A 21,359-nucleotide genomic window follows, 5' to 3' on the forward strand; every position below is an offset into this window, starting at 1 on the left:
CTGTCCTGTGAGAACTCGGCTCCTCCAGCAATAAGCGTGCACAGGGCTCCCCTCCCTGCCTTTAAATCTAGCTGTACAAACTTGTGGTTGTTTACTTAGCCTGTGCTCTTGGGCTAGAAACAGCAATAAATCCCCACACCGCCCTGCTCCTAAAAGCACATAAATCAAATCGTGCTTTTTTTATAATCCCCTTCCCTTTGAGACTGATTATTGATCCCTATAACTGTTGAAGATTTATTGCGTAACAGTGATCCATCCTTGATAACTTGATAATCTCCTAAGGATTCGGGAGCTTTTGCCATCAGTAGCTCATGCAGATGAAGCAAAGCTTCATAAATACCTTTTTTTGCTTCTTTTCTGGAATGGGCCCTTGCCAGTGATCAGGTGCAGACTACAAATAGCCTTCCATGTCATGTCATATATGCACTGAACAATGCTATTGCAATGCATATGCCCAAAGGGGCACAGCTAAAACGACCAGCTAAGGTTTATTTATTTTTCAGCTGTGGTTTTGCTTTCTCTTTTCCTGTTTTTTTTCCCGTTTTGCTTTTTTGTGTTATATAATGCAGAAGCAAATGGTTTTGATGCCTTGTTTTTAAAGGGATTCTTTTTCCTGCTTCTTTTTTCTGTTCTTGATGGGTAATTATAGCCCTCTCCTCACTGTAGTATCTGAATGTCTTCCAGTGGTGCATTAAATAGTGTGACTAACATCTGTCACATGTGGTTCATTCGCTTTCTCTCTCTCTCTCGTCCCCTCTTCTTCTCCCCAAGGGGAGACTTCTAGAGGGAGCGGAGTGCTTTGTTTCTGTAGTGGATTTTTATTCTTTTTTTTTTCTTTGTAATGCACACACTGCCCTATTTTTCTGTGAGATAAGGCAGTCAGAGGACACGAAGGGGAAGGTGATGGCGGTCCGGGCAGCCGTTAGCACCCAGGGGAGTTGCTCCTGCAGCTTCGGCCATGGTGTCAGCTCCCTCACAGATGACTTCATCCTGGTGATAGAGAGCTCCGCTGGGCCGGCGGAGCTGCACTGCCGGGCATGGCCTTAATCCTCAGGCTGCTGGCGGGGGGGTGTGCCGTGGTATTTTACAAATATCTGGAATGTCAATGCTGTTTCCCTAAATATCTAGGGGCACGCTCTTGCTTTAGAGATGGTGCCCACTATGTTGCATCTTGAGGAAAAAAAATGGCATTCTCCTATAATTGATTGTGAAGTAAATAAGTGAGGATTATTTTTTCTTTTAAGTCTCAAAGCAGAATTCCCTTCCTTTCTGTGTCTCCTGGCCTGTGGTCTCCTGGCTCTCATAATAGCATCTTTTGGAAGCTTACCAGCAGCAGAATACTCCAGGGTCTTGGCCCATAAGACCTGTGTTTTGAATAGGAATGATTAAACCTTCTTTTGAGGCGAACAAACAAAAAGACTTCCTTCCAAAACACACACATATGTATATGTATGCATATGTACCTATGCAGATACCTCTCTCCCTCACCCCTTCGTGGTCAGGAATGCAGTACGGTGAAAGGGGTGCAGCCTCTCGGAAACACTTCCATCGTTCCCTTCACATTTGCTGATCCACCCTGTCTTGCATGAGAGCCCTTCCCTGCTGCCATATTCCCTTGATACTTCCTTGAAACCACCCAACTATCCATCCGTTCCTTCCTCTGACATCTGCTTTCTCTCAGCTTGTCAGTGCTCAAGGGCAAAGAGGAGTGCAGGAAAGAGGTAGCCTGGGATGCACATGTTCAAGAGACTGGGAGAGTTTCCAGAAACTGAGAAGCAGAACAGATTGGGGCCTATTCCTGGCTAGAGACCTATTTCCAGACGGCCAAAAAACATTCCTAACCCCTAGACTAGTACTCGGGGATTAGATGAAAATAGGAAGGGAAGCACCTCAATGTGGCTGTTGTTCGTGTGTTGCACATTATGTGCAATGACTCCTCTGCAATTTTGTGGTGATGAGCACAGAAGGGCAAGAAATGAAGGACAACATACTCAAATGAGTAAGTCTGAGCACCCAGGATGTGAGAGATCCAAGTTTGTACTTGGCTCTGGCACACGTTGCTGAGGAAAATCACTTCATTGGTCTCTGCCTCGGTTTCCCCTCTGCCCTTGGGGAGACCCTTCTAGTGAGGTCTGTCTTGTGTTCCTGTGCAGTGCCTGCCACTCTGAAGTCCTGCTCTGACTTGTGGCTACTAGACGTTGTCAGACAACTAATACAAAAGAAGGGGAATATGACAACACTACCTCTGAAAAGAAGTCATGTTCCCACACAGGAACATAGGGAGCCAAATAATGCACAGCTCCACCCTCCTAGGTGTATAGGATGCCATGGCCTCTAGCCTCAGCCAGAAAGGGATGTGACGCTACAGAAATACAGCTGAAAACAAATACACCAAAGGGTTGCCCCTGAGACAGTTCTGAAATTCCCAGTGCAATTGCTTGGCCTTTAAGGAAGTGAAACTGTTTCAAAATCCAATCTCTTGCACATTATTTATGGGTCTCCTGGTGGGGTTGAAGAGAGCTTGTGCTGTGATCTTTCCCTCCTCATCATTCCCAGTAGAAATGGAAGGGAGCTAACAGGGAACTAGTTTTCTCTTTAGAAGATGTAGATAAGTGACTTCTCACTGGATCTTATTTCCTCCATTACGTGTCAGGGCAGTTGAGCCTCAGGATGTAAAAGGCCAAGAGTCCTGGGTCTGGCACTACCTTCTCCTTCCTTTCTGGACCTCCGTAGGAGAGGGCTGGTGGGTGCCCTGGAGAGTCAGCTCCCTCTGCCCTGCCCCTTGCTGTTGTTGGGGAGGGACAGTAATGCCATGGCAAAGGTCTGGCAGCTCCTCAGCTTCCCAACCTGACCTCCTTCCCAGATCTGTAGGGCACAGAGCCCAGACAGCTTCCATGTGGAGGGGATACCAGCTGCCTAAGAGTTAAAAGGTCTCTAAGAGCATACACCGTCACTGAAGAGCACTACAGTAAGACCCATCAAGTTTCACTTAGGAAATGCTGTAATTAGGGTCACCCGCAACACCCTAATCCAGCCTTCTCCTCATGTGTCGGCATAGCAATGCTGTCTTTAATTACATGACACCCCATACTATTTTTTTCCGTGGGACCCCAGCCCCCGTAGCACCGCAGACGGCATTGCCCTCTGCAAGGATCGCTACTCAATATTTTCCTTTGTCCTCATCACTCAGTGTCTGGCTTCATGCATTATTTAGCGTGCTCTCTGCAGCCCCCCGCACGCCATGCAGAACTACTCGCTTCCTCCTGGCCTTTTCGGCAGGGCTTTGTCCTGGGATCAATAGCCCCTGGATGGGGAGACAGGGCTCCCTCTTGCAGTCACCACCGGCTGGAGGGGGAGCCAGGCTCTTCCCACCCACCTGTAAGTGATTAAATGGTAGGTGGCTGCTCAGCACCTAACACCTGGTCCTGATAAAAGGCTGCTAGCAGTTAAGGTAGGAGCTGCCTGTGGGGAGGGGAGCTCCTGCACGAGAGTGGGTGAGCGATGCCCCTGCACGAGAGTGGGTGAGCGATGCCTTGGGGAGCCATCTGGTATGAAGCTCCTGGACAGCTATAGGAGACGTCGCCTGTAAGGGGAGAAGCTCTGTTGGCAGGAGGGAAGAGTGCTGCCAGGCAGAGGAGCTGTGTGTAGGCTTCATTGGCTCGGTCGGTGTCCAGGCTGAGACCTAAGCCCTTGTCGGAGGGCAAGTTGCAGTTTCTGGTGCCTGAGGGTCCTGTTGGGAATGGGTGCTTCATGCTTCAGCGTAGTGGGTACTAGTGGGGTTTCAAAGACAGTCCTCAGAAAGCAAGGTTGGTGTTTGGAGGGGGAGGTTGGGTTGGGTTTTCTTTTGGGTTGTTTGGGGGTTTTTTGCTAGTGCAGTAACTAACATAAGTAGTTTGCCCAACTTCTTGCTCTGAATCAAGACAATGACTTTACAAATGACTTCGCCGCCGAAGGGGAGAGCCTGTTCATCAGCTACCTGACTTCCTCATCCTGTTCCTGGGTACCTCAATAGATGAGGCAAGGTCTTTCACCATGCAGCTCTGTCCCATGCTGCGAGTACATCCAGCCTGGGTGCTGAGGAGAGGTGAGGGCAGGTCACATAAATCTGCTTAAACAACTGTCTTCAGCATGTCTGTGCAAAGGACCAGAGTGAGGGTGCACAGAAAACATCAGTTTTGATGGTCTCTAACTCTGGTGTACTTAATGCTGCAACCTTCAAACTCTTGTATTGCTCTTTGCTTTTTCTATGTATGCAGCCCTAAATGGAGTTCCCCGCTTCCAGAGCAGCCAGCAAATGGGGAAGTTGGACCAGAATGATCCTGCTGGCTACACAATGCTATCATGAAGTACCAGCAGGCTTGCAACCCCTCTTCACTCACCTGCTATCAAACTCAGTCACGTTGTGCAGCTGTTTCCTGTAAGTCTCTAGCAAAACCCACTGGGAGCACTGGGCTGGCACTGGGTGAGGAGGGTGAGGCTTGGAAAAGCGAAACCGCACGGTGCCCATGTGGGTGAAGCAGATGTAGCAGTTGGGGAGGTAGGTGGCATTGTATACTAGCCAGTCCACGCTCAGGATGGCATAGTCATGCAGGTGTAAGACAGCACCTGGTGGGAGGAAAAGTATATCCTAATGAGACAAGACAGCTGAGAAGAAGGAACTGAGGTTTGATGTGAGAATAGTTTGAGTTTGCCCATCCAGGGGCATCTGGAAATGCTTCTAGATGGCTGTGAGTGACTTCTCCCAGCAGAGGCTGTGCGGCTGCTCTGCCTCCCCCATGCTGGGGGATGTGGCCCCCTCCACATCAAACGTGGGGCAGGCAGAGTGTGACAGCTCCATGGGAGCGGAGGGAGGGTGGGAAATCAATAGGGAGCTCTGCTGCTCTGCTGGGATGGAAAATGCTCTGAGTTATTAAAGGTCTTTTAGACAGACTTTGCTGTGAGCTGGCTCAGGCCCCACTGATTTAAAGAGGAACTCGCACAGTAGGCAGCAGTTTACAAGGCATGCTAGCTACATGGCAGACCTGAAGCAATCCTCTGTATCTAAGCAGTACGAATCCCAGCCTCAATTTTTGCATCTAGTCTGTGTCTTTTCTTTCATCTCTTTGAAACTCTGGCATACACCAAAATCCCAGATCATGACACATCGGGGAATTGCACTCAGATGCATAAGTACCATCTACTTCTGTGCCTTATCAAAAGCATGCTCGCTTACGTTGTACATCTGCTGCTGGCCAGCACGAAGGGCCTCTGGGATGCTCTGTTATTGTGCAGTATGTTGGCAACTGCCAGTCTTCCTGGCATAGGAAGCATCCTCTGCATGCTCACCTTCCTCAGCCCATCCTTTCGTTTTGCTAAAATATCTCCTTTTGCAGAGGCTTCTTGTGTTATTGGTGCTTGAACTAAAATTCACCTTTGTAAAGGGAAGATACTGTGAGAGCTAAAGTCTTACAGATATGTATTTTATTAGTCTAGGGGAGACCTCATAGTCAAAATAGCTTTGATGCCCTTAGGGGTAAAGGGAGAACATGAGTAGCAAGAACAAGACAAAAAACTGGTGTGTATGTGACATTAGACAAACTTCAAGACTATGGTGTACTAATCTAATATAGACTATAATTTCTATAATATCCCACTACAAAGGGTCTGACTGTTAAGATGCTGAGCAACTGTGGTTGCTGCTTTCAACAGAGCTAGTGCAACAGAATGGGCATGCTGCAGCTGTCTAGATCTGACCCTCCTTTCACTGGCAATGCCACCCTCTTTCCCTGTGTGAGAGCAGCAATAGAAATTACAATAGTGCTTGAAACAACAGTAATTCCCAGGGGCTCTGATCAAGACTGAGGCTGCTAAGACTGGGTCCTACTCAAGCAGCTACAAGGATGTGATCTTGGCCCTAAAAGCTTATGGCTCTTGCAAAGATTCTGAGAACCCATTTCAACATGTCCTGGATTGAAAAGTGTTAATTTTTTAATTCCTCCTTGGTATCAAAGATACCCCAATGGAGGTGAAGAGGGAGGTACTTTTAAATTCCTTGCTCTTCAATTCATCAATGAGAGGATAATGATAATTCTGACATAATAATAATTTATGGTAACAGATTAGGATGCTGCAAGCCAGGGATGCTCGTCCCACACCACAGGCTAGGAGGGAAAAGCTGGGAAGTGAGAAAGATGGCTCTTATCCATGTGCCAGTGTCACAGCCTTGCAAGTGAAGAATGCTCCTGTGTAGAGCTGACTCCCAAATATTCCAAAGCAGGTCACCAACCTGTTTTCAGGCAGTCATGTGGGCAAGGCCATGGGACTCTGAATCTAAAAAGGGACCACCTAGCAGTGTGGACACATTGTTCAGAGTCACGGGAGTATTGACAATGTTCACTGCAACTGTCTCATTTTTAGTTAAAGGCAGCGACTTGTTCAGCTACTTCCTTACTGAACCAGACACGCAGAGGGAGAAACTAGTCAGTTGGGAGTCAAGGCCTTGCTCCTGTGATCACCTCAACCTCCTGCCTCTGCTGAACTGTCAGCAGCTCAGGGACATGGAGATGTTAGGCTTCCTGCCACCCAGGATAGGTGGTCTGGATTTCACCTTGGCTAAAAATATCCTCTCCCCCTTTCCATCGCAACCCGGAGTACTGAGCTTTGATGCTTCTGCATCCCAGCTGCTCACCAGAGGACGCACAGGATGATGCGGTGAACGTATCAGATAATCTCATACCGCTATCTAACCTAAAAAGGTCTAAATGCCTTTAAAACTGTGTGCTGCATAGTACAGAAACCCTCTTGGTATAGGGCATTGCAGCCTGCTAGCACATAGCTTGCTGCACAACAGGGGAAGTGACATCTCTAAAGGCAAGAGGAGAAATGCCTGCCCTTATAAGCAGAGATCTCCTGTAAATGCACAGACCAGAACCTGATTATGAAAGACCGAGTGAGAGAATACAGTAGTTATTATATTGTATTCTATGAGTCACATCAACACAGGCTTTGACTTGCATTCAACAAGAAACTTGCAGTGTTGGAGGTAGCTACCTTCCTCCTCTAGTGCCCCCAAACTTTCCAGTAGACTTCCAGGTCTGCTACAGAACCACCTGCAGAAAGACTTATTGGGTGATACAGCATTTTTGGCTAAGTTGTGGGCTAAGACAAGGTTGGTAGCATGTCTGTGGTATGTGTATGTGAAAAAAGGAAAAGTCCTAGCTGGAACATGCTGAGCAAATATGGATGTCTGGGATGTCTTCTTGTCTTTGCTTCCTCTGCCCTTTCTCCACACTTGAAAGTCTGAAGGATCCATATTGTAAGTTATACCAAATGCTACAATTGCTGGAAACTGTATTCATTCAATCCATCCCCCTCTTCCTCTCTCCCCCTGCTCCATCCCCAAGCTCAGAGGCAGGGCTCTTCCTGGAACCCAGTGAGCACAATTTACAGCTCTTGTAAGCTTGTCTGCCACATCTTGTGCTTTGTCCCAGCTCTGCCTGAGAAAGCAAAAGGCGACAGGAGGATAAATAAGCAACCGTTAGGCCAAGCCTACCTTTTGGCATGCGCTTTAAGATGCTGAACACTGTGCTCTGATCAATGAGGCCTTTTGCCCGAAAGAAGTGCATGGTTGGAGGAAACTGTTCCGTAGCTATGGCTGTGGCAACCTCCTCCTTCTTGAGGTTTAAGAGCTTTGTACTGAGCTGCTGTTCCTGTCTACTCAGCACCAAATTGCCACCTGTCTGATGGGCTTTCTCCTCCTGCATTAGGGAGTCCCGGTCCTTCCAGAGTGGGATGGGAAAGCAGAGGGAAGCCAAATTCAGGAGAAGGTATGCCAGCCTTATGCCTTGCTCAGGTGGAGGCTTCATCTTAAAGCTGCACCTAGGCAGGGGGAGAAGATCGGAGCAGCATTAGCACAGGTCAGAAGGTGACATCTTCGCAATGACCCACCAGGGTATTAAACTGTTAGCTTATTCTGCAGCAGTGGTTCAATTGGATGCTCAGTACTGGGGGGACCATCTGGTACCGATGTCCCCTGTATTTAGGGCTATGCATTAGTACACTCCCCGTGATGCTGATTGCACACAGCAAGGCTGCGGGCAGGGTGGAGAGGAGATGTGCTGCCAGCCTGATCCGGGGAGCCATATCGTGCAGACCTGCAATATGGCAAAGGTCTAGCCCTGGAACAGGGGATTGGTGAGGTCAGGACTCTGGTTTGTAAGCTGGGATGGAGCCCCTTCAGAATAAGGGGTGCTGGTGACAAGGTGCTGGCTGTGCTGCGAGGGTCCCAGGGAGGGAAGCAGGGGGCCATAGCACTTGAGGTGCTTTTGGTTTTTGCTTGACCTAATCAGATCCCGATTCCTTTGGTCAAGATAAGACCTTGTTGCACACTCATGGTATATTCCAGCTATCAGAGGGGTTAATTTACAGGCAGAAAATCCCATGGCTTCCTCTGCGGTGACAGAGGTGTCTCCCTTCCTTGCAATCGCAGAAGAGGACGGAAGGGAGACCATGGGAGTAGTAAGAGATCACAGGAGACAGGCACATATGACCTCTGAGAACTCCGCCCTTCCCAAAAAAAGCACAGCTGCAATATAATCCTTCTACACCAGGCTTTAGTGACCCTCCACAGCAATCTCTCCAGACCAAAGCAGGCTGAAGAAAAGCTCAACATTTTGAAATGGTCCCCCATCAATTACATAGTAAGTCTCTGCTTCCAGTCTTGTGCTTCCAGCCTGTCCTCCAAGCATGGGTCTACCAGGGTGCCCTTAGCCCCATCAGCGGGCCCCAGGAGATGAAGGCGTGCTGAGGGAGCAATCTGCTGGGAACAGAGCTGGGGGCAGAGGCAGCCCCACGTCAGGGCTGGCTTTGAACTCGGAGACAGAAACATCCTAAAAGGTGCTATCTTATCCCTGGTGAGACTGACTCACTTACTGTTAACTTTCCTCCTCCTTGCATCCAGAGCTCATCCAGCTGCCGCCCGAGAGTGCAGGGAACAGTTGTGTCTCTTGCAAGCTGGCTCTGTCCCAGCAAAGATAAAGAGGCAGGATCTGTCCCAGCGGTGCAGAGCAAGGCACCCGCTGCGCAGACAGTTCCTCTTCCTGTGCTGCCGGTCTGGCTTGCTCAGCTTTTATTTATCCCTGTCCCTATTGCTTCATGAATATATAAAGAGGAGGAGGAGGAGGCAGGGGAGGTTATGAAAAAGCAGGACATAGGCACCCGGGCAGGCGGCTGAAGGGAGTTGGGCTGGGAACTGGGGGGTCAGAGCAGTGGGGGAACCCCTCCAGCTCCCACACAGAATAGAGGTGGACTTTTTAACCTGCCATTGGCTGCCAGCGAGTCAGTCGGGTTTGTCTGTGCAGCCCTCCCGTGTACCCTGGTATGCGTATGCAGCTTTTAAATATCCTGGAAGAAGCTATTAGGCACGTGTTCCTGGTATGGGGAAACTCTTAAGCCCTGCTCAGGCTGTCCCAGGAAAACACATGAGCTTGGGCATCTAATCTGATGTAGAGCACCATACATTTAATGCCAACAACGCTGCAAACTCTACTTACTAATGGTTTTTTATCCCAAAAAACAGTAATATGTAAAAGTAGTTTTAAATGACTTTGCCCAGTCTTTGCCAGCTGTGTGAACCAGGCAGACATCAATCCAACTGGCCACACTGGGTCTGCATTGGGCTCACAGGGCTCAGCTTGTGCCTGGGGAGTAAATCAGGTGGAGGTGGGTATGGTCTGATTTATTTTTTTTTAAACCACAACAAATATTGTAATTTCACTGTTTTATTTTGCACAGTTGAATGGACCGAGTTTTAAAGTTATTTAAAACAGATGTTACATAAACAGCTTCCAGGGGAGAACAAAGTCTATTTGGTTTAATTTAATCAAAATTTTAACCATTTTAATTTTTTAATAAAAAAAGAAAGATCTCATAAGCCAAGAGCTATTGAAAACAACCCACAGCAGTCACAAAGGTCATTTTTAAGGCAGAGAAAGTAGAATCTGGTCAATAATAAGTTAATTTCATTAACTGGCACCACTGCAACAGATTGAAAGCGCGGTGGACAGGCCCCCCTGAATATCCCAGCTGGACACCACCAGCTCTTCCTCCTCTCCTGGTCCCTTTGCCCTTTGCTGTCACCAAGATTAGTCCCAGCATCCATGCAGGGATCAGCCAGGGTTCCCCAATGCTCTCCAAGCCCCAGCCAGGCAGCGTGTTGGGAGGGTGGCTGCGGCCCCTTGCCTGCTCCTCAGCAGGGCAGGGTTTTTCTTGAGTCTTAAGAAGATCCTGCTCCCAAAGGGAGATCAGAGAAGTGGAAAGATGACCTAGCTATGCTTTGCAGCAACTATTAGTTGATGAAAGCAACCTGAGGATGGGAGGTACAGGGAGAGACCACAGAGGGAAGCGTGCGGAGTGAAAAAGGGACGGTTCAGTAGGGACAAGCGTTCTGCCTACAAATACCTTCAAGGGAACAATATAAGCAAAGGAAGGGAATTGCTCTAATTATCTCTAAGTAGTAAAGCCTGGTGTTAGGACCATAAAACCAAATTCAGGCTAGACAGTTAGAAAACCATCTCTGCAGTGAGCAATTGGGCACTAGAGACAAGTTCCCAGGGAGGAGCATTGAGAGAGGTTAAAATGCTGTGCGAAGGATCTCAAATAGCAGCTTAGAGTCAGGCAGGGGTCTTGGAAATGCCTGCCAGAGGGCCTCCGAGATTTGCAGCACTGGCACATCCTGTCAAATCAAGTTTGAAAAACAAAACCAAAGTCCAGTGCTAAAACACTTCTTTAATGGGACTTTTCCACATAAGCAATCGCAGCCATTGCCAGGAGACTGCTGTACAGATGTTGCAAGGGTTGTGCTAGGAAATAAGAAGGTGTTTGAGATGCTTTGCTGTCTATTAAATGTGGTCCATGCTCTGAAAACAAAAATCATGGGGGGCCAGCATTGGTGAAATAAGACCGTAGTCACTCTTAGGCAGGATCTGTCTGGACATGGAGGGTAGAAGGAAGGAGAACAGGACAACCCAAGCCAGGGTATGGTTGCCGCCAGCCAGGAGCTCCATTTTTGGGAGGACCTGGATTCCTCTAGTGCCTGCAGGAGTTCACAGCTCTGGTGTCAGACCTCCCTGGGAATCCAGGCGTGGTATAGGAAGACTTGCCCTGTATAAAGGACCAACAAGGAATGTTATAGGGGTCATTTCCACGCTGATACATCTCTTGGCTAGTTTGAATTCTTGCTGAGAAGCGGGCAGCCTGTCTGGAGGTTGTGTGATAGCTCTGTGTGTCTGTCCACAAGACCACGACTGCAATTCCCATCCAGTCTTGACTGGCTCCTGAAATAATCTTAAACTCCCTTGCTAGGGTCCAGCTTGCTGTTTAGCAGGGGCTGATAGGGGCATCAGTCATGCTCTGCTCCTTCATCAAATGTCCCAGCTATTCCCTGGTTTCTTGCCCATGCTGACCTCTTGGCTGCTGCAGCTATACCTAGCAGTGTTCAAAAGCCCTGTTTTAAAACTGTCACGGGTATGTCTGTGCGAGCTGCAGGCACACCCTCTCTTTATGCCCAGCTGCACATCAGATGCATGTGAAGCTTTAAATAGCTGGTGGCCACCACTTAGTGCTCTCAGTTGAGTTCCCCTTGGTTCAGTTTCAGTTCCATATGCAAACCAGGTTTTTTTCAAACCTTTTGAGCTTCTTGGAGGTGATGGCTAGCATCTCTTCCAGCATGCTTCCCCACCTCTCCCTCCTGCATCTTCCCTGCTGCTGCCACAGCTGGGTGTCTTCTCCCACCATTAAGTCCCTTGCAGCAGCAGCAGTGCAAAGGGGAGCACGGACACAGACCCCAGCGGTGGGGTGTCGGAAGGGGGAAGGACTGCAGAGGCAGCAGCAGCATCGGGCTTGCGGACATGCGTTTTTCACTTCATGTTTCAGCTCAGCATCTCACACAGTGCTTTACAGCTTCCTGCAAAGTCCACCTTTCTGCTGCAGCCTCTGCGCGGAGGATCAGCTTGCCGTGTGCCACTGCAGATCCCAGCCCCAGATTAAAGCCCTGCAGCACATGAAGATGATAGCAAAAGTTACAGTGGTGACAAATTGAGCAGAGGCTAGACCTAGGGGTGGTGCAGACCCGGCTGTGTTTCCTGTGTGGGCAACCCATTTTGCGTGGGCCAAATCCAAACCAAGGAGCATTTCTGATAGTACAGAGGGTTGGGGTCTCTTTTAGCTGCTTAGCCTCTCTGAACATGCTGAAGTTTAAGCCATGCTCTGGAAATATCACCGTAAAGCCAGAAAGAGAAGGTTGGAGCTGGGAAATGTGTTCCCAGCTCTACCAGTTAGATATCCTTTCTGTGCCAGCTGCCTCATTTGTGAAATGGGACCGATTCCCTGCCTAGCTGCCCTGCTTGACAGTAGTGATTATTTATTGTATCTGCTGGTGAAATAGCTGCACTCCCCGGGCCAGTGGCTAGATGGCTGCAGTTTTAAAGCAAGTCTGCATAATAGACATACTCTAGTTTTGAGAGGAAAACTGTGAGGTGGGACAAGGGGCTGGAAGACAACCACCGGTGGGCAGGCGCAGCAGGGAACGAGGGCAGGCTGTGGAAAGCCTGCTCCTTCAACCCCTGCCTCTCTGCCAGGGCTGGGTGAGACTGCAGTGCCAGTCCCCGCTCTGAAGTGGTCCCAGCCCCCGGTTAATGCCTGTGAAATGCTTAGAACGTGTAAAAGTGCTAAGTGCTATAAATTATTATTAAGAATAGACTGGCCCAGGATGTTTGGGATGATTAAAACCTCCCCAGTGGCCTGCTAAATAACCTCTGCTTTGCTCTGGCTGAGCACAGGTTGGTTGTTTTTTTTTTTCTTCTTCCCGCCCCCACCTTTGTGCCCAGCCAGGCAAAAATCTGGGCCACTTACCAGCCAAGCAAGGAGGTCAGTGGGAGCGCTGCCGCAGAGAGGATGACAGTCTGCCATGGGTCATGCCGGCAGCATTGCTCCCCAACCTACAGCCAAGCTCTGCTCTCCCTCAAGGTGCTCCATCTCCCTTCAGAACCCCCCCCAGCTTAGCTGCCCGGCCATTCTTCTGTGCATCTGTCCTTCAACTCCTCCTCAGCTACATCCATGGCTATCTCATGATTTAAAATAAGACACTCAAGATGCTACAAGAACTGGAGCCAGGGAAGATGGAGAGATGGAGAGAGCCAGGGAAAGAGCTAAACTCCCAGGTTAATGATGAACCACTCTGGGATTGGCGTCATTGATTTGTAATCATTGCCTGGCTCCCAAATATAATAGCCCTGAATTCCTCTGACCAGAGACCAAGATGAAGTGCTTTGGACACCTGCAAAAATTCAAATCTGTCTTGCTCACAAGAGCAGGGCTCATAGCTCCAGGAGCCCAACAGCCTCATTGGCACTTGCCCTCTAACACGTGGAGCCGCCAGCGCTCGCCGGCATCAGCCTGCACACATGCCAGGCTGTTACTGCGCTGCTGCTGAGATGAGCTTGCAAATAAATAAGTCAAACTGCATCATTTCCTTCAAAATCCTCCCACCCCTGCCAGGGTTGTTCCCTGCTGCTGTCACCCGGCAGCAGAGGGCTGGGAAGGGGAAGGACAAAACAAAGTGAGCCAGTGTGTATTAGCACCCTGCTGCTTTGGGAGCAAAAGGCAGGCTGCCAAGGGCTCCCAGGGCAGGAGCTGAGAGCCCTGAGTATTTGGAAAAGAGGCTCAGTGCCATCCAGGGCTGGTCCTAAGCTGACTCTGAGGTTTCTGTGCGAAGGTTCCCAGAGAATATTAGCAGAGCCTCAAGTTTATTATTTGTATTCTTGTATTCTCTCCCTCTCCTATCTGCTTGGGGCAAAAATGAGAGTAAACTAGGCAACTGAAACATCCTGCATTAGCACAAGTACTTGACTCACTCTCTCTAGGGAATGGCTTTAGGGAGGGAAAAAGCACAGTGCCACTGTGGAAAGTGTTTTCTTGCTTTTTGTATTAGTCACATTTCCTGCCTGACCTGTGGTGTCTATCCATTGCCAGGCTATGGTGGGTCCCACATATCAGCATGGTTTTGGGGGGGGTTGCCCTAGTATAACAAGCAGGGCAAAATTCCTGTTCCCAAAAGCTATGTTCCATCCAAACATCCCGCCCCACTCCCAGCCTCATACTCCACCCACCTGACTTCCCCAACTAGAACCTAAAGCAAACCACATATCTGCCCTAATCCCTCCACCTCTGCCCTGGGAGTTCATCATGCTTTGATACAGAGGATCTGAGTTCATCCCTCGTCACTCTGCAGCTGTGAGTATCACCACAACCTCTGCCAAGACACTGTGTCTCCACATCAACTATCTGCTCATCTCACTGGCTCTCCATTTCTCTGTATCTACATCACCCAGGTTGCTCCACTGCCACATAGACTTCAAGCCCAATCAATAAGAAGTACAAGGTCTTGCAGTGACACAGCACCATGGTTTCTCCCCCCCCGCCCCGGGCTTTCATAGAAATCCCACCAAAAGACACATATGCTACACTGCATCCCAGAGCTATGGCTCTATCTTATACTCTAAGACTCCAGAAATGCTTTGGGAGAGAGGATAGCAAAGGCTGGGGAGCACACCAGCAGCTACACCCAACCTTCAGCTGCTTGGAAGTCACCCCACTGCGTACGGTTTCTTTTCCTCCTGTGTGTGAGGCAAGCAAATTGGCATTTATAATGGGTTTATACTACAAAATTAATGGTAGTGAGGAGCATTTGAGTTAAAACCCGACTGCCCAAAAGTGTCTGTCTTGTAGCCAAGCTTCATCCTGCCTAGGCAATCCTCCAAACTTTATTAAAGCCTTGAGATGTCAAAACAAGGCTTCTGCCTTGTTCCCTTTATATGTACCTCCATATACCATCACCGCAAATGTAGACACTGGCCTCAAGCCAGTTAGTGCTAGCAGTGCTGCCAGCAAAACATCATTCCCCCCAAGCATTACCCAGCTTCTTAGGCAGGGTTGTACTCTGCGGGGATTTATATTGCTATCAACTGTAGCAGCACCTGAGCAACAGAACTTAAAGTAAGGTGAAGGGTGCTCATCACAACAGTCACCCGCCCAGGGTACACACTCAACAGCAGAGCGCAGCCACTTGGGATCATTACAGGAAAAGCTCCAGGCATTTCTGGCATGCCTAGTCTTGTTCATCCTGTTCTTCAGAGGCATTTCAGCCCAGCCCATAACACTTTGCCTCTTGTCCCCTGACAGCTCCCAACCCTGTCCTGCAGGTAGTGATAGGTGCAATCTTACCTTCGCCTAAATCACTGCATCACCCCAAGAGATGCTCCTTCACCAAAGCACTATGGCACTACCTGCATCACCACAGCAAGCAGAGAAGTCCTCAATGCACCCACCCCAACCTGGGTGACAAGAAAGGCACAAAGCACACAGTAAGCGTCGCTTTTGCAAGCCCTTCAGCAACAAGCTGCGATATGATCACTGACCTCACAAAGTGAGGCACAGACAGGGGCCTCAAGGATATGGCTTGAAGGGTCTTCAAGCCAAACAACCCATGTCTTTTGGTAGTCATGGGAACACAACCACTTCTCAGCCCACCTTCTTTCAATCACTGGTGAACAGGCCTTGGCTCTTGAACCTCACTGTCAGCTCTGCGAATTGCTCCTGCGTGAGTAATACACTGTGCGACAGGATGGGGAACGTGCTGCTGCAAGGTCTGCTGTGTAACCTGCATCATCAGCTATGGGAGGAAGCACGGCTGCAGGGACCAATGCCTCCGGCTTACCCTGGGATCCCACTCCACATCTAGCATAGCCCCCTCCAGAGTGACATGTTAGGAGCCCTGGGGAGCCATTATCACCATCTGCCTAAAATTCCCCATTCCCATGGCTTTCTTCAGTTTGAGAGACAGCCCTCATAGCTCTAGCACACATTAAGATTTTGGTATGTGGCACATACGTGCAGGAATGCTGCCCATTGCTGCTTTGCATTATAATATGTGAGCGCTGCTTCCTTTATATTCTGCCTGATCAATACGTCTTCTGCAGACGGACAACTCTATTTCCCACTGTGGTTTCACTCCATTGGTGACAGCCAAGGCAAAATCACAAGCAACGTCAGGGATGTAGGCATCAATCAGCGTGTCAGCTGTTAGGAAGCAGCGAGGGCTGGCTGCTTCACAAGGGAAAGTGAGCCTGGAGCTGGGGGCAACAGCAAGGCAGGCACAGGGCAGTGGCCACCCTGTCAAAGGCACAGTCCCACAATACCCGAGCAAGAAGAGCAGAGCAGGTCTGGTGACGGGTAACCAGGTTCAGCCAAGAGTCCAGCGATTGCTGGGCAAGCCCGTGATGACGAGGCAGATCCGAGGTGAAGTCGGGGACTGAAGTCCACAAGCCAAGGTCTACGTAAACAGGGTACATGACACAGGCATGGCTGCAACACAGCTGCAAGGTAGCCCAGGTGGGGACCAAGTGCAAGATCCTCAGATTACAAGTGAAGAGCAGAACAGGCCCTCACTGAGGCTTTTTAACAGAGCTTTCTCAAAGAGTTCTCTTCAGCATTGGACACCTGCATGATTACCTGCTAGCCCTGAGCCCAGGGAGCCAAACGCCCAGGGGATGCACTCAAGGCCCTGAAACTTGCAACCATGCTGTGTAAGTCTTCTCAAGGCAGGTATAGACGCCAGGGGTTCATCTAATCTGCTGCCAGTCTCCAGGCTCAAGCACCACACCACCACAAATGCCCATGGTTAACAGCAGTGGGCATTTCAAAGGAAAAGACCCTTACCAGGCACCCCTCACCTGTATCCCAAGCACTCTACCTGGTTGGGACGAGCGTGTGTTTGTACAGCAAACAGTCTAATGCTCAGTTCTGCTTTGTTGAACACCAAGTCCTGCCATAATATAACCTGAGGCAAACCATGCAGTAGTACCTGTGTACCATGGTTTCACTGAGTCTTGCCTCTGACTTTTTTACGCTCTTGCTTTTGATCTGACAGCAAATGCCACTTAAGGCTGTCTGCTGTTTCTTTTGCATCTGTCCTGGTTTCAGCCGGGATGGAGTTAACTGTCTTCCTAGTAGCTGGTACAGTGCTATGTTTTGAGTTCAGTATGTGAAGAATGTTGATAACACTGATGTTTTCAGTTGTTGCTCAGTAGTGTTTAGACTATGGTCGGGGATTTTTCAGCTTCTCATGCCCAGCCAGGGCACCTGACCCAAACTGGCCAACGGTGTATTCCATACCATGTGACGTCCCATCTAGTTTAGGAACTGGGAAGGGGGGGGGGCAGTTTTTTTTCTGGCCGCTCGGGGACTGGCTAGGTGTCGGTCGGCGGGTGGTGAGCAATTGCCCTGTGCATCATTTGTACATTTCAATCCTTTTATTACTTACTGTTGTCATTTTATTAGTGTTATCATTATCATTATTAGTTTCTTCTTTTCTGTTCTATTAAACCGTTCTTATCTCAACCCAGGAGTTTTACTTCTTTTCCTGATTTTCTCCCCCATCCCACTGGATGGGGGGGGAGTGAGTGAGTGGCTGCGTGGTGCTTAGTTGCTGGCTGGGGTTAAACCACGACAGCATTGCTGTGAGTTTTCTACAACTTTGAGCTCTGGTTTCCCTGCCCATTTGTGTAAGGTGCCCTTTGCAACTTCCCCAGCTTTTTGGGAAGGTACAGGCCAGTGGAGGGAGGGATGGTTTGTAGCGTTACAACCAAGCAGTGGTTTGGCACCCCTGTACCTTCTGCAGCAGTGAAGTTCTCCACTCTTATAAAGATCTTGCTTGCATGGAAAGGATATGGAAAGTTGCTATAAAAAAAAAGGGAGCAAATAGAGAAATTGCCAACTGCATAAAAATAACTGTTTCAGCAAAGTTTTTGAAGCAGTGCTGGGGACAGAAAGCAGTGCAGTGCATAGGAGGGAACTCTGCCTCAGGGTTAATACGTGCATGCACACACCTTCTTATGCTAAAAGAGTCTTCATGATTTCACTCTGAAGAGGAAGAACTATAAGCCAAGCTGAACTTCTAACTGACTCCAGTAATTCTGGTAGTTTCTGTTTATTCACCCTGTTGTGAGTTGGACCTGAACCAGATCCTATCTGCATCTCTCGTGTTTTCAAAACCCACCTCTGGGAGACAACAGGAAAGATTAAATGCTCACCATTTGTGTCATCCTCACCAGTCCCTGAGGAGAAGAGGGGGCTAAGAGCCACCAGCGCCCTTTCTGGACTCTTTTCTAGGGGCCAAGATGAAGATGTATCGAGGTGGGGATGTAGAAGGGGCAGCAGTGTGATAGGTTCAAAGATTTTGGTCTAAACTCTGCATCCAGCTTCTGCCCCAGTGGGGCCCCACTGCAATATGAGAAATCAAGCTTAATAAAACATACAGAGGGCTGTGCCACAGGCACTGAGACACCAGCCAGGCTGCAGCTTGTTGGAAGGGACCGTCTCCATTAGCGTGAAAAAAGAAGATCCAACAACTGGATTTAGTCTGTGGATATCTTAATGTCTCTGACACCGCCAGCTTGCCTCCTCCTGCTGCCGTCCCAGCCCAGCGTGCATTGCCGATCACAGCGCTGACGTAACGCTGTAATTGCCAGCACGGGGACTGGGGCCAAGGGGAATTCGCTGAGGCAGTCAGCCTCTCCAGCAGCCTGTCAGCTCCTAGGTCTGCAATGGAAATTAATCACTGAAGCTCAAGGAAGCACACCTTAAACAAAAACCCCACCGGCTACACTGAAGAGGCAGGACATGTCCAGCCTGTTGAAATGACCTTGTAATTAAAACTTAATAAAAAGTGGCATTTATCGATGAGTTGTATTAACCTTGTCTAAAACCATTTGGACAAATTAAAACTCTCGGTCTTTTCCTGCCACGTTAAAAGCAGCAAGGCATGAAACAGATCAATAACGCTAGCCACATTGGCTCTTTGTTTGGGCCAGAAGAAAGCTTTGCTGTTGGAAAGCTTCAGCTGGCATGGCTTCAGCCACCGAGACGCTGCCTCCTGGCCTCTGCCAGGGCCCCTGCTGGCGAGCCCCAAAAGAGATTGCCAGGGTACTTACATGGGCACATAAAGAATGCTCCCAAAAACGCTGCCGGGGACCAGCTGTCCCACTCCGGGGGACACTTCCAGGTTATTTGCATGAGCAGATATAAATGTATGCCCCAGAGAGCGCTGCCAAGGCCCCTGCTGGCATGCAGCAGGGGCTGCTGCCGGGGTACTCGCCCGGGCACAAAGCGGCACGGGCCTCGGGGTGAGGCCGTCGCGAACCCCGTGCGCGCACATCGCACCCCTGCGAGGGTGCTTCGCGGCACAGCCCCTGGTGGGAGCATGAGCCCCCAGGGCCCTGCATCTCGGCTCGATCGCTCTCCGCCGCTCCTGTGCCGGCTACAGACCTGTAAAGCAGAAAGACTGCCAGACCTTGAGCTCTTTCCTTCCCTCGCCCAGCTGCGTCCGTCTCTCTCCAGCCACACAACAGCTGAGCAGCTCAGCACCGCGCCACCTGCTCCCCACCTCCAGTCCCCCCCCTCCAAATCCCATGCGTGGCCACCCCGGGGACGGTCAGCGCTTTGCCCCGTCGGCTGCACCCTCCTCCCGTGGGGCTCCAGCCCCCGTGGCAGCTGTGGGGCCGATCAAGCGGCGTGCAGCAGCCGGGAAACGAGTGGGCATCTTGGGAGGAAAATAAAATAAGCCCGGCCGAGGCAGCGTGGGCAAGTCAGCCCCGCATGTGCCTCCTCCCCACGCAGCCAGGCAGGGTGGGCAGCAACGGGCAGGAGAAAGGCATGGGGACAAACAGGATGCCTTGGTCCTCTGTCCACTGTGGGAATGCTCACGGTTGGTCACAATCTGCTTGTGACAGGCAGTTACCGTGGCTTCTGCTGAGAACTGCCCCTAAACGTGCACTCGCATTTGCTGTCGGGTTTGCTTAGGCTGCGACCCTGGTGCTTCTCCCTGTGGTCCTGCTGTGGCTGAAGTGCTGCTCTTATGCCCCGATGCTCATCCGCTGTACTTCAGCAGCCACTGGCTTGCCACAGGCCATTGCATGTGTGAACACTACTAAGCGTGTGGATATGGTGGTTTACCTCTGTTTGGTCTGGTACAATCAAGTAGGCACAAGGCTGGTCCCTTTTTGGGTGCTGGTAAGTCCTTGGTCTCTGTTACAGCTCACAGCAGCTAGTGACACAAGGGAACTGTGGCCTGGCTGCCAGCAGCCCTTCAGCGACTGCGGTTGGTACACGCACACTACTGGCATGATGCAGGCATCCTTCAGGGATGCTTAAAACAGGTAAAACACTTTTAGAGAGAAAACATTTAGGAACTTTCTCTTTGCAAATGCCAATGCTGCAGCCCGGCCAGTGGAATGAACTTCTGAGAGAAATAAATCTGATAAAAAGAAAGTTTGCTTGTTTGCTTCCCACCTGAGCAGGTAGTTAAGCTGTGGAACTCACTGCCCCAAGATATTTGTTTAAGGCAAAGGATTTTTTGCACCTTTTCACAAGCCCTAGCACAAGCCCTTACTAGAGTAAGGACCCTGTAGGCATCACCCTCAAGCCATCTCTCTAAACTTGCATTCCCCTCAGGACTAGTCAGGATTACAGTGGGCACATTCAGTGCTCGGCAGTTTAAGTAGAAATAGAGGAACTGGTTTGTGTTGGATCAGAGTAACTCTTTCTCACTTCTAGTGCTCTGTTTTTGCCAGGGGTCAGCATCATGGGCAGGGACACAAAAACCTCCAGTACGTAGAAGCAGGAAAACATCCCTACTGATGAAACACTTCCCAAACTCCACAGGCGAAAGCTGAATTCAGCTTTGGTAATCAGGGCTTACATCACTAGAAGCTTTTGTTACTTTAATGATAGCTTTTAATATTGTCTGTAAAAGTGCTTGACACCTGCTGAACTCTTTTCTGAATCCTGCTAAGATCCCTGGGCTCCATCGCACATGGCGGAAGCGAGTTCCCCAGGTAAGATGTGAATGGCTTGAGAAGATACTGCCTTTAATTGTCCTGATATGATTTCTAATGTAATTTAATATCTCTGAATTTCACATAATGAAACAGGGACATGAGTTCCCAGTGAATCTCTTCAAGCTGCTCATTCTTTTATAGAGTTTTATCAAGCTGCAACCACAAAGGAGGGAAAGAAAAGACTTTGACTCAACCCTGGCTGGGGAGGAAAATGCCTTTGTTTTTACTGTGGAGTTCTGTTTCCCATTTGCATTCAGAATTAAAAGTACTCCGTCTAGTGACAAAAGTAAGTTCTTGATGCTTTTCCCCTTCCTGCACCTTGGTTTTGCCCAGTCTCCTTGCAAAAGCAACACCAGCAGAGGAGATTAATATAAAGGGTTAGCGAGCAAGATCTGCCATGTTGATAAAGGCATATGAAGAGGAAAACCC

At 49.5% G+C, this 21,359-nt stretch overlaps 1 protein-coding gene across 2 annotated transcripts in view; it reads right to left on the reverse strand.

Moving 5' to 3' along the window:
• The window catches only part of ADA2 (adenosine deaminase 2), a 32,873-nt gene extending 14,114 nt beyond the window's left edge, over positions 1 to 18,759 (reverse strand). The window contains exons 1-3 of one of the 2 annotated variants that reach the window (XM_075051218.1): positions 18,126 to 18,759; positions 7,532 to 7,857; positions 4,380 to 4,605 (exon numbers count right to left, since the gene is read on the reverse strand). In XM_075051218.1, the coding sequence (XP_074907319.1) occupies positions 4,380 to 4,605; positions 7,532 to 7,844 (539 nt within the window). In that variant the 5' untranslated portion in view covers positions 7,845 to 7,857; positions 18,126 to 18,759. Of the gene's footprint in view, positions 1 to 4,379; positions 4,606 to 7,531; positions 7,858 to 8,910; positions 9,081 to 18,125 lie in introns of those variants that run through there. The other variant, XM_075051217.1, reaches the window with a different exon arrangement.
• Positions 18,760 to 21,359: the final 2,600 nt, after the last annotated feature.

This window comes from Buteo buteo, chromosome 19 (genome assembly GCF_964188355.1).
Source record: "Buteo buteo chromosome 19, bButBut1.hap1.1, whole genome shotgun sequence".
NCBI lineage: Eukaryota > Metazoa > Chordata > Aves > Accipitriformes > Accipitridae > Buteo > Buteo buteo.